The sequence below is a fragment of the Neolamprologus multifasciatus genome, chromosome 11 (genome assembly GCF_963576455.1).
Source record: "Neolamprologus multifasciatus chromosome 11, fNeoMul1.2, whole genome shotgun sequence".
Taxonomy (NCBI): Eukaryota; Metazoa; Chordata; class Actinopteri; order Cichliformes; family Cichlidae; genus Neolamprologus; species Neolamprologus multifasciatus.
The window spans coordinates 10,700,204-10,714,400 of NC_140449.1; the positions used below are offsets into that span (position 1 = coordinate 10,700,204).

Sequence of the window (14,197 nt, forward strand, 5' to 3'; positions counted from 1 at the left end):
TTTCTATTCGCAAACATCTCCACCGTGCAGCGCTGCTGACCTCCCGCGGCAATATGTGACGACAACCCCTAGATGGCAGCAGCATCCTGTTCCTCCAGGACTGAGCTGCAGCTGTCCTGTTGAACTGGGTTAGATTTGTGGGGCAAATGACCTCATGCCGTAGCATCCTCTTCATCACAGAGGAGATGAAGAGAGGATGATGATGTCATTCTCTGCCACGGCCGTTTTCACCCTGTTATAACTAAAAGCGTGGGTGGATTGGCATCACTGAGAGAAGACACGCGACACCTTGCAGCAGCTAAAAGCAACACCAGAACTCAGTGACCCTCGTGGACATGTGGAATCGTGTTTTCCTTCATAAGAATTTCGTTAGAAAGGCCTGGACTATATGAGAAAGTCAGATATGTTAATACAACTTCACTGTGCCGACATGGACATCTGTGCCTTTCCATATCTGATGTAATATCTGAGCTTGAAGCAATTAAAGCATAATTTTCTATGGTGTGACTCCCACGCAACCCGCATCAGCACCGCATTAACTGACGCCTGGGACTGCTGATGTGCTGTGGCGCACACTAAATTTGGGTGGCGCACACTGCACCAAAACCCCCCGAAACGGAATCCCAGGATATCCCACCCCCACCCACCCCTCGAATCGGAATAGCCCTCGTTCCTCAGTCCTCCTATTCCCCTCCTCTTTTACCTCCGCCTTCTCTCATTATCACCCCCTTCCTCCTCCTCCTCCCCGGCTGTCGGCCTCACGTCCCCAACTCGGGAGCGCCGCCGATCGGTCGCCAGGATTTTCCCTTCTCGGCCAAAATGGAGGAGAAGGTCTCTCGCTTAATGAAGAGAGAACCGACTATATGAGCGGATCTGCTTCAATGATCGGCATCAGGACCCGCTTTTGCTGATATAATAGTTCTTGCAGCAACCTAACACTTTGAGGATATCTATCGCTATTTCCGCACAAGCGAGCGCAGCCATGAGCGCAGGAGAGGGGCTAGATGAGGCTGGGAAGGACGCGGCAGACATAGCGGCGTTTTTCAAATCCGGTAAGTCAGAGAAGGGGCGAGTCTCCCTCTAGGAGACCCTGAGCTATCGGCGTGTTCGCTGGTGGTCTGCCACATTGTTGCCAAATATGACAAAAAGCAGTGATGGGCGAGATGCAGAGTGCGCGTCGGACGTGCTGGAGAGATGCTCACAGTTTTGTAGTTATTTACCATATTGTAGTCAGCCACTCAGTTGTCATGTCGCACCTTTTTTAATGACAACCACCAATCATACCTCCTGAAATATGGGATTTGATTATTATGCAGTGACCCCATTTTGGGTTGGACCAAGCAGCCTAGGCTACAACAAGGTGTGGATGTGATAGAGCTAGACCGTGGTCTCCTCGGGCTGACTATCCATCACGAACCCCACCAGATGTGACTCGATCTTTTTGTAAAAATGTATTTTTCATGTCTTCAAATAGAGAGAAACACGGGAAGCCAGTAGATGGGGATCTTAACGAACCTCTCTCATCATCTTATGCACTGATAGGCTAGGCCATAGATGCATGTATGGGCAATAGGTTGCACTCTACAGCGTAGAGCCTCCCTGATATGATGGCATCATCACAACAAACAAGGATTGGCCTGCCAGCCTTATCCCTCACCATGGAAATAATGTAAACACTATTTATAGGTCCTAGAGGGCTTTAAGGCTCCTTGATATCAGCCATGCATTAAGATTTAGGTGTCTGTGGCAAACATTTTTTAATCCGTTTTTGATCTGTCATTTCAGATAACTGGAATGTCCTTACTCCAGTGATAATAATTCCTTATGTGTTCCACTCTATAGGAAGATCTGTTTTAATCTGTATCTTAACCAGACTTAACACATTCATGATTAAATGTTTTCTTTTTATCCTATTCAGCCTTTATACAATACCTCTTTAATCGAATTAGACAATCATTAGGCTGACAGTCCAGTATTGGGACCACCTCTGATACACAACAGCACAAGCAGCTGTCTCTCTCTCTCTCAGCTGTTTCTCTCTCTGACACTTGGTGCCTTGGGGTCTGCTGTCCACCACATCCACTTGTAGGAACACACACGCTCACACACACTTGCACCACTTACGTGAAAATTATTTGATAAATGCAGCAGCCTTGCGCTTGCACGTGCGCACTTTTTAAACAGCCGATACAAACCCCATACCTTCTCCTGGATATTGCCTTCCCTGCCAGTCAGACAGTAAGGAATGTTGTCAAAATGGATTGTGTTCAAATCCGTTGTTACGGTTGGTTGGACGCCTGCCAATGTATTTTCCTATAGCTGTGTTGTATCAGGCTGGAAAGTTGGCTCAGAGTGAAGTTGTGCTGCTTGGTTGTTTATATAGCAGCAAATGCAGTTCATACAGTATTCATGATGGAGACAGAAATAGGTTATGCCCTCAAGAAACTTTTACGAGAGCCTATTATGAAGAGAAAGTATGGAAAAAGAAGGTTCTGGGAAAACAACAAAATGCATTGTGAATACTGTCGAACAGTTCAAAGGTAAAAGTTACGCTTTTCTTTGCTTTTTGAGACTTTGAAAAATATGCCCAAAAGCACAAAATCATGTGCACTCAAATACATTAATAACCTGAAATCAATCTGACATTGAAAGTGATATATTTTTACCATTTAGCAGTTTCCTCCTTTCAACACTCTTATTAATTTCTATGTACAGCTCCTTAAAGCTGATTGATTCATTCATCAATTTCCCTGACCTTTCTTTTTATGTTCTATTTCTATGCCATTTTACTCTCAGCCCAATGCAAACATGTCAATTAATTAATTTGTTCCTGCATGCATAGCTTGAATCCTAAACCCCGCCAGCCTGTTCCATGTTGAAATATTGCCAAACAGCTGCCCATCCTAGTTGATTCTGAATACCTATTTTGGGGATTTGTGTGTGTGAGTGTGTGTCTGTGGGTGCACTGTGGTGCCCTAGTTAGTCAGTGAAGGAAAACAAAAGGTAGCAGATTCTTTTACTGAACCAACACTAAAGTGATCGATGGGCTACCTGAACAGCTTGGTCACTGACTAAGAGTCTGACTTAGAGAAAGACTAACATCTTTACGATCTGGATAACTATTTAAGCTTGTACATTATGTATAAAGCTGGTGGACTATTTGGATTGAAAGTGATTTGAGTTTCAACAACACATTTACATCCACATCCAGCCCTGGTGTTTAATTTGCCTCACCTGAACGGATAATATTCTCATTGGTCCTCGAAAATACTCAGTGTTCATCCCCGCGTGATTATTTTCAGTGAGCAGATGGTGCTCCATCTCTGAGTCCCACACTGTTGCTGTGGATCACAGCTCAGCCGCTGAGTCACTCTCCGAGGTTTCTTGTGCCATGACTTAGACTAATCTCGAAAATGTTGCAACTGGTCAAAGATGAGACATATTCAGCTGCTCAGCTGTTCGAGCATCCGTCAAGATTTTCACCTAACTGCAGAGAAAACCTCATAAGGCATGGCAGTACAATAACACTCCTCATAGTTATATTTAGTTGTTCCCTATCCTTTATATAAATAGCACAGTCAGTTGACTATCAGATCAAGAATATGTATTAATACTCCTTTGTTTCCAGTTTGAATTTTGGATTGGATCAAGTATTTGAAGTAAGGCATCATGGTGCAACTGCTGATTACTCGAAAACGTAACTGTGAAAATATTAGGTCATTTGTGATCAAGGCAAGTTGCTCATAACTAAAGATTTCCCTAGATATAGAAGTCAGGAACTGTTCCATATCTTTATCTGTCTAAATGAGCATGAAAGTTGAATGGATGAGATCTTAGTTTTGAACATGTAACTAATGTAAATTAAAAAAACACAAAAAAAAAACAAAAAAACAATAAAGAAACATTAAATAAAAGAAAGCCATCATATTAATGTGAAAAAACCATGTCAGTCAAACTCAATAGACTGAAATCCTATAAAATATCAACCATTTCCTGTTTGAAAATGAGTGGGTGGAAGCAAATGCTTATTCATTCCCCATTTAACTCATTATATGTCTGTTCTTGGTTATACAGTCTAATATATATATATATATATATATATATATATATATATATATATATATATATATACACACAGTGTTGGGGAGTAACGGAATACATGTATCGCCGTTACGTATTTAAAATACAAAATATGAGTAACTGTATTCCGATACAGTTACCGTTTAAAAAGGTGGTATTTAGAATACAGTTACTTTGTTGAAATAAATGGATTACACGGCGGTACTTCCCTGTTTCATATTGTGGCGGGTCAGGACTGTTTGGGTTTTGTTTGACAGCTACGTTCTGTTCTTGCCATGGTTACAGGGTGATGTTCTCTGTGTGTGTGTGTGTTTCCTGGGTGAGAGAGGCCTTTTTGTTGTTGTTGTGCTAAGCTAATAGGCAGAATGCTACAGGCATAGCTCTAAAGAATGTAGCATCATAGGCAGTGTAGTCCGTGCTGCGGGGAGAATGGACTGCCATACCCGTTATGTGTCTGTGAGCGAGGGAGGGAGAAAAAGGAAAAGTACGAGCTGTCATCGAGCAAAAACGGGTGCTGGAAGCATGTAAATATAATAATAACCACTGCAGCCAAGAAGAGAGCCTGACGAGCCCAGTTGTAAGTAAGCTATTAAGACTCGACTGTACACCGTGTTCGTGTTTTCCTCCAAAAACAATAAGTTCTGTTGGAGCAGCCTTTCAATGCCTCTCTCTGTCTCTCGCAAACAAAGTTGACCCAGACAACAAAGTAAAGCTAGTTTTCAGCTACGAGCCCAACACAGAACCCACCGTATTAGCCAGAGGTCCCTTTACTACGGTCCGGAGCCGCGGACCTTCAGTAACAGTAATAAATCACAGCAATAGTACATTCATGTAGTTGTAAACAGCATGATAATATATTAAGTAATCCAAAGTATTCAGAATACGTTACTCTCATTGAGTAACGTAACGTAATATGTTACGGAATACATTTTGGGGCATGTATTCTGTATTCTGTAATGGAATACATTTTAAAAGTAACCTTCCCAACACTGTATATATACACTATCTGTAAATAAATAGAGCTATGTAATACACAGTCCCTCATTGCAATAATATATGTGTAACTGTGCACTGATCTATAATAAGTTACCTACGCCTAGCTAAATATATAGTTTTTTGTAATATATCATTATTAGGGCTGGGCCATATCATACTGTTCACGGTAATACCGGTATAATGTTGGGCAACGATAAGAAAATGAAATATCGCGATAGAATATGGGTAAAATGCACATGCACAGTGCCTTTGTTCATATGCACATGGTGGAAAAAGCATGGCGGCAATGGAGAATGAGAAGGGCGAAAGCGGATCGTTGAATGAAACAGATGAACCAGAATTGGTTTGTAAAAATGCTGAAACTTCAGTGGTGTGGGACTGGTTTACCTTTCATCTGTCAGATACACAACAAAGCACTATTTTTGCTAGAGCATGCTAGCGGGCCGTCGTTATTACCGTGTTTTTTTTTTTCAAAATATGGCACACTTAAAATCAATCCTTTGATTTTTCTGAAAATCGACAGCGCCCCTTATAATCCCGTGAGTGCGTGAGTAACGATGGGATTTTAAACTTCTGTTCATTCATTCATTCAGACAATTATACAACTGGGGTTGCAGTGCTCTGAGTTTGCAGTTTGCAGTGAGTATTGCATGTTCTACATTACAAGTTGTGCAAAATGCAAATCATTATCCAGTTTGACTTCTACAAATATTGACCAATAAGTGTTATTTCATGCTTAAATGACTCTATTCCATGTAATGTCATACATACGGCATGTCTGTCATTGAGATGTGCTGCCAATTTCTAATTTGGCAAAATGCTGAATAGAGTCTTCTGTATTCCATATGGCCAGTGATGTGACACTTGCATCACTAGCAATATGAGCCAACAAATCAGATTATGTTGCAACCCATCATATCTTCTGATTAACCGCTTTCAAATACATTAAGGCACTTTGGGGCGAGCCTTACTGGCAAGACAAAAAAATAAAACTGGGATGATGGTATATTATAAAAGGTATTAATTCATATAGTCTTTTGAGTGATGCTAAATGAAGTTACTGGCCCTGTGCAATACTATTATTGTGCAGAGCTGAACTGTGAAACTCAATTGGCGTAAAAGCAACCAGATGTATGTTGGAAGAAGGTCCAATAACTGTCAAAACATCTTGCATTAGAGCCATATTCCCAGTCTACAGTCAACTACATTGGTCATAGGACTGGCATCTTTAGTCATAATATCAATAAACTATAGGGTTTAGTACGGCTGGGCAATATGGCCAAAAATATTTATCACAATATATATTTGAAAATTTGCGATAACGATATAACTGATGATATAATTGACGTGAAACAAAATACTTTACAACTCAACAACTTTATTAGCGCAAAAACCCCCATCACACTATTTTCACTTAAACAAGCAGCTGTTTTTTATGTGCGTTTAAGCTATATAAAAATTTTACAGTGCAAATGCAAATTCCTTGCTGACAGTTTAACCAAAAGGCATTTCCAGTGAAAATGGGCTGAAATATCCTCAGCATAACCATGTATAATATCCACAAAAGTTAAAAAGAGGTGCTTTGCAACATAAAACTGCAGTGTGCCAAATAAATAAGTCAAATACGTATTTTTCTGGCACATTAGGTGAAACAAAACAGTCAGATTAGTCAAACCATACTCAACTCATTCTTCTTGCTTCCTCCACTTCCATACCATTGATTCATTAATTCTGAATTCTGTCACAGCTGCTCTATTCCCATGTTCTACTGCACGACTGATAGCCTTGAGTTTAAAATGAAGTTGCACCATTTTTACAAACCAATTCTAGTTCATCTGTTTCATTCAATGATCCGCTTTTGCCCTACTCATTCTCCATAGCCGCCATGCCTTTTCCGTCATGTGCGTATGAAAACAAAGGCACTGCGCATGCACGTTTTACCCATATTCTATCGCGATATTTCATTTTCTTATCATTGCCTAACATTATACCAGTATTACAGTGATATGGCCCAGCCCTAGGGTTTAGGTTCTTTGCAAAGATCTACTTTTTATGGCATGAACAACTATTTGCAGTTGTTGTGCTTGTACTGTTAAAAACATATAGTAAGCATAATAAATGTTGTCTTTGTTAATACTATATACAAGACATACATATATTATCAAGTTAGGTTTGCTGTCAGCCAAATTTAGGTAACTCATTTTGGTTTGCTAGCTAACCCTTTGGCTAATGCTAACATAATGGTGTGGCAACTTCACTGGCCAGTTGCAATGCTGATTCTAGACCACGATTATTATCATGATGTAGGAACAACACCAACATTGGGATATCAGATCTTGGACTATTAGGGATTATTATGACAACCTTGTACTGCATAGACAAGTTTACAGAATCGTACCAGTGACTGACTAAACAACAGTGATGCTTAATGGGGTTCCGTCCATGTTGCTTTTAATGGCTTGTCCCTCAGTAATTCTTGCAGTAAGACTAGAATCAAAATGCTTCAATCATTATTACCAGAGTCAGTCTGACATTAAAGTGAGACATTTCTCTCTGTGTCCAAAGTGAACCCAGTGACCTCTGCCAGTGCAGGCTGCAATAGCAGCCAGATCACTGAGCAGTGATTCTTTATTTTCGTTGAGCACACTCGCAATCGATGGAAGCATAACGACCTAGCGTTGCCTTGCAGACTCAAGCGTAAATCTTATATAATCATGTAGATGAGGAAGAGAACTTCAACAGACAGTGCAGTATGCATCTTAAAACATGCAGTGTGTACTGAGAGAAACGGCAGAGTGAAGGCAAAGAGAAACAGATTGAAGAAAGTGAATGTAAATGTGGGATTGAGGGGAATTGGAGTGAGATCCAGAAAGAGAGGACATGACATACTTAGAGGGACAAAAAAACCTCTCAGTCATCAAATTATAGATCTGAGGCTTGGGTGGAGTACACCCTGCAAAATGTAGGCTACTCTGGTCTTGAGGCTGAGACCTTACGGTCGCTTCTCGGAGCAGCTTAATTGGCAGTTGGTCAGAGTTAAAGACTGTAAGCTTAGATTGGCAGTGCCTGTGCTGCTAAATCAGCCGGCACTGCTTAAAGAGTCTGCTAGGTAAACTTCCACAGAAAAACAGGACTAGTTTGAAAAACATAGATATCCCTATGCTTTTTGTAAAATGCTAGTTACACAAGGACAAAATAACAATCTCTTTCATGGCAGCATTTGTGTTTGCAATCACAAGAAACAGGCTGATAAGTAGCTTTGCCTTCCTTAACGCTGGGATATATGAGTGTATTTCAGTGTTGCACAGAGTAACAACATGAACCAACATTTTTATATGTGAAACGTTACTTTAAAATGAGGGGTTTAGAGTAATTGGCTAGTGGTAAACATTGGTAACACTTTTGTCTGCCTTGCAAATGTGACAAAAATAAAGCATCCTCATTCTGTGTCACTGTATACAAATACATTTTTAAAAACCCTAAATTATAGTGCGCTCAGCGTTAATCTTGTTAAAATGACGTTAACGCCATAACCGCATTAATGCCACAAATCGAGTTAGCAAGTTAACGCAGAGCGCCCCGTGCGTGGGGCTGCACAGCGTCAACGCGTTAACGCGGTTAGCTAGTTAATGCGTTAGCGTGTTTAGCTCGTTAACGCGTTGGTGCGGTTAGCTCGTTAATGCGTTAGCGCCGTGCAGCCCCACGTGAGGGGCGATCCGCATTAACTCGCTAACGGAGATTTGTGGTGTTAATGCGTTTACGTCATTTTTACGAGATTAATGCTGACAGCACTACTAAATAATAATTTTTCTTTTATTTTAACTCTTCTTTATTAGCCATCATCAGCTGATTATACCGTCCAATGCCAAATAAGGCAGTGGTCAAGAATTAGTACCTTGGTAATAGTTAAAAATCAGTAAAAGAAGCCAAAATGACAACAACCAATAAACTATTTGTTAAATAAGTGTGACGCAGCAGAGAAAACCAGGGTAAAGTTCAAGATTGACTTGTAGCATGTTTGCAGATCAAAGTTTTAACTCCACTGGCTTTACAAGCAACTGTCGATCAATCATAATCCACATAGTGCCCCAGGCTAAAGATGGAGAAGCTGTCAGCAAAAAGGGGGGAGATTTTGCTGGTTGAATGACTGGCTGGGTCGCAGCCCAAGGTTTGCGTGGCTGCACTCATCAGGGTGTTTTCCTCCTAGCCGACCTCCTTGTGGGACGAAGATTTGGAGTAAAACTGTGTGTTATTTAGACTTCATGCATCAGAAAACTATTCAGTAAACTTCATTTTTTTGGCATAGTTTTAAGACATATTTTCAAACAGTCTTAAGATAGCAAACATTCGAAATATTGGAAAGTCCAGTTATTCTTCATTGCGTCATTGCTTGGCTGTTTTTATTCGCAGCAGAGATTCTCCGTATCTTTGGCCGACGTGTACATTTTTACTCGTGTGCTCGTCAGAAATGTTAGAACCTTTGCTCTAAAGCCAACAGTTAAGACGCTGTCCACAAAACATGCAGATTATGTATATTAAATGCTAACATCTCGGAGCCAGGAAATGTTTTAGGCTGTTTTCAGAGCGCTTGCTTGAAAACAAAGTGATACAAACTGGACCAAAAGGACTGCTTATGAACTTGAGTTCTCTCAAATTGGTCATTTAATACTGTATACCTTTGGTTTTTGTACCATAAGTAATAAATATTTGCACATTCATGCTGAGCCTTACAGTGTTTTTAGCCATTTATGCTTGTTTATCAACTACTGAACGTCCAAATGTTCTGTCAAAATCAATTATCTTTCACAGGTGTGCATGCAACAGCGTATTTCAAAATTAATTCTCCATATAAGAGAGAGATAACAGACCCATAAATCAGTTGTGCACAGCCAGTAAGCAAAAACTGGCCCACCATAGGGTCCGATCTAACCCACTGAGTAGCTTTAAAGTGTGTTTAAGGCATTAATAATTCCTAATTTCAATTTAAAGCATTGGCAGTGTGGTGAGACTTATATAGGAGTCAAACTGTATGGAAAGTATTTAATCCCTGATATTAGCAAATTGAATTTAAACAGATGTACTAATTTCCCCCCCCTAAACATATATGTTGCAGTGAAGTGGCATTTATGTTCCATCCCACTTGTGATCAAATTGGGCAAGTATGTGCAGTAAACAGACCAGATGCTGGTGCCTGTGTGCCTGAAATACCCTCACAAAGTTGCTGATATGGCTAAAAAAGAGTTAATCCTCCACTTACTGTGAATTTATATAAAAAGCCTACTGTACACTGTATTATAAGGGCCAGATATCGGGATCCATTTCTAAGAGTTCATCAGAGAGTTTTATGGCAAAGATAATCAAGAAGGGTGCACAGTGAGGCAATTACCTGTTATACAGCCAGACCATGCTGATCGATCTCATCAAAGGCTCTCGACCTTTTTGAGAGTCGTAATACACTCTATCACGCCAAGTTATTGATTGTTGTAAAATGTCACGTACATCTGTGGAGTCGCTTTGAAGACACACCGACATGGCCTGGGCCATTAGTACGTGCCGCGGTTGTTTCAGTTTAATGAAGCCAATCAAACTTTTCAGTTTGCCATTTATTTTCTTGAGTTAATTTGAGTTAAGGTCTTGAGTGAAACTACGCTGCCTTATTTTGCACCGTGACAGAGATCACGTTCGTTCATTTAAAGTGGTTAACAGAAAAATTATCCAGAAAGATCAGCTGAGTATTTGTGCACATGTGTGAATGGCATCGGTTACTAGTGACAAGTAAATAACCAGGAATTCCAGTAGGTTCGTCTTGTGTTCTAACACACACACATTCATATACATATGACACACACATGCACATATGTATAAATCACTACATCCCACCCACGTCGCCCCGGGCTTATGAAGCACAGGGGGGGAGGGGATGAAGGAGGATTGCAGGTCATAAAAATAAGATGTGGGTTCGTCTCTGTGTCTTCTGCAAATCCCCCATCTGATAAGAGCGAAGCCTATCACTCAATTGCAGTCTCCCACTCGTTCTGTCCTTTTTCATTCCTTTCCTCGCCTCCTCCACTTCTCTCCCACACAGCCTTCCATCATTACTTCAGACCTCGCTTCTGCTCAGGGTTGTCATATATCCAAGTAATGATCTTTTATTGTAATATTCAGATCTTCTGTTTGCAAGTCCCACCACATCTAATTCCATTCTTTTCTTGTACCTTCAGTAACCGAGACACCAATGCAGAGTTTATAAAATGCTTTACATCGTCATATGAAGTTCCATATGTTCATAAACGAAAATATGATTCTTCCTTTCTCAAGCTTTCTGCTTATACCCTCCCTTATCTCGTCTCTCTTTCAGGTAAAGGTTGTATCTGAATGTGGAGTCTTTTAAGTCAGGAGCATCATGCAATGCTTTGTGTCTCAGTTTTACTTTCACCAAAAGCACTTTGAAAAAAAAAAAAAAACACGAGCAATGACTCATGAGGCCAATGCTCTGCTTGAGTTCTGGGGTGATTTTTTTAAATACTTTTTGAGAGAAAAGTAGCATGTCAAGTGTCAGGCAGTGTGCTATTTTTTTCCATTCATAAAACCAGTTAGCGAGAGTACCAGTTGTTTTTCCTGCGTAGAGTTCGAAAGAAAAGGAGGCCTCATTCTTACACTGTGCACTCTAGTTTCTTGCTTAAAAAAAATTACAGCTCCTAATTTAAGTCTTTCTGTTGAATTTTATATGAGGCTGATGGCAGTAACTTTAAATAATTGATATTCTGTCACACGCACAGAAGCACACATGCAAAAGCTGCATTCATGAAACTTCATATACTGTTACCGTGGTGATCACATTGACAAAAAAATCCTCGGACTTCATTAAAAACACAGAAACCCTCTAGAAGAAGGGCCAAAGCCATCTGTATGCTCAGAGACTACTGAGGTCCTTTGATATATGCCGGATGATGCTCAGGAAGTTTTATGAGTCTGTGGTGGCCAGTGCCATTGTCTGCGCTGTGGTGCAACGGATAGCAATAGACTCAATAAACTGACCTACAAGGTCAGTGATGCTGTGGGTGTGGAGCTCGACTCTGACAGTGGTTTCAGAAAGGAGGATGCTGTCCAAGTTACAGACAGTATTTGACGATCTATTGCATCCTCTCTGTGAAGGTTCTCAGTCATCCAGGTCATCGTAGTCTAAGGAGCTTCGAAAGAAAAGCGTCTGGACGTCTTTAAGTTGCTTGAAGACGTTTCACCTCTCATCTGAGAAGCTTCTTCAGTTCTAGTGTCCAATGATGGAGAGTCCCAGATTTAAGCCCTGTGGGAGTGTCCCCCCGAGAGGGACAATGGGCCCCCTAATGATCCTCTACCTAATCACATGAGCCAAGGTGTGAAAACGGGTGTAGGTCACAATCAGCCAAGGTTTCGGGTGAGCTCATTGTGAAACCTTGCCCCCACCCTATCATGTGATTTCCTGTCAGATGGCCCAGGATGTGAGTGGGTGTTAAGGCGTCTGGGAAGGGATCTCAAAACTGGATTATAGATGGCAGACAGTTGGTGTCACCATTTGACCCTAGAACTGAAGAAGCTTCTCGGATGAGAGGTGAAACGTCTTCAAGCAACTTAAAGAAGTCCAGACGCTTTTCTTTCCAAGCTTCTTAGTTTACACCCTCTCCATCTTCTGTTGGAAAGCCACAGTAGCACGGTCAGCAAAAGACTCATTCTACCACGATGTACCGCAGAACAGCACAGGAAAGCATTCCTACCTACTGCAATTAAACTTTACATCTCTTCCTTATGACATCTGGACTATTTTTCACTTGTAATATCTTGCTTATATTGTACATAGTGTTGTTAACTTTGGAATATTTAATTTAACACTTTTCCTATTTATGTTTAAGCTGATTCTGATAATATACCCGTACTCTTTACCGCTCTTCTCTGCATGTTTTACTTTCTTTAGCAGGCAAGTCAAGGACGCTCTTTAGTCAGCATGAAAACAACAAATCGGACTAAAGTGCATCATGGGCTCAGCTTTGGTAAAATCAAAGCACAGCTTGCAGAGTGTGTTTGCATACATGTGTGAGCTTGTGTGCTGCCCGTGACTGCTTGTCTTCTGCCAACAGCTGTACTTACTCTGTCCAGCAGGAACTGTGTAGTCTCTCTTCCCCTCACAAACAGACTGACTCTGCATCATTCACCCTTGCTTTGAAGGCAGCAGCAGGCTCTGATCTGTGTTGCGTGAACAGTGCCAGCCCAGTGCTCCTCGGACTTAGCCAACAAAGCCTCTCTGCCTTTATATAAAATGGGTTGAGGATCAAACTAACATACCATCCTAATGTATAGGCTTGCAGAAGTACTGGTTCTTGCTTCTGCTGTTGTCGAATTTACACATGCACTCAAATGAATTTGATTGGTCACACTTAGTGGTGCACGATTTCACTTTTTTCCCCCTCTCTCTTTTCCTACACGATCACAAAAACAGGCACAGGATTTAGGTTAACATCTTTCTATATCATCGTTGCTCTAAAAGGGTTTTCCTCTGTTTTCCCTTTTGTAAACATGACATTTCTCTTATATTAATTCTCTTACATTAAATAATCTGAATTATTTATTCTCTAGAAGTTCATTTGTGCAGATTTTGGAGAAATCTGGATAGTTCCTACTTACTTTAAAACTTCCTAACAGCTTGACCTTGTCCTCATGTACAAGTAAAGATTCTTTCAATTATTTTTAACCTAGTGGTTTGTTTATTTCACAGTATTTGGTAGACGGTTACCTTCTGTTTTGTGTTCCCTTTGGCGTCTCCGACTGCCTGTCTGTCTCTCGCAGGCTGCTGTACATGCATGTATATATAAGCTCTTGAAAATTCTGTTAGTGCTTTTCACTGGACCAAAAACTTTATCTATACTGTACAAAATGAAGCGTACTGTGCGTGAACAGGTGCTTACTGTAATCCTGGCTAGGCGACAGCATATGCCAGGCTGTTCTTTTCATAAAGGAGTCCAGGAAAAGTTAGAGTGAAGGACTAAGCTGCCCCTCTCCTCTCTGTTATCTTTTGCCACTATAGTGTACAACTACTGAGCGACCCAGAAAGAGTTTCTCAGTCTTCTACAGGCTGCAAGATGATTTGGTC

General features: G+C 40.8%; 1 protein-coding gene across 1 annotated transcript in view; it reads left to right on the forward strand.

Annotated features, from left to right (window-relative positions):
• Positions 1-680: 680 nt before the first annotated feature.
• triob (trio Rho guanine nucleotide exchange factor b) overlaps positions 681-14,197 on the forward strand; it is a 120,605-nt gene continuing 107,088 nt past the window's right edge. The window contains exon 1 of the mRNA XM_085176286.1: positions 681-1,052. Coding sequence (XP_085032412.1) covers positions 983-1,052 — 70 coding nt within the window. The 5' untranslated portion in view covers positions 681-982. The remainder of the gene's footprint in view (positions 1,053-14,197) is intronic.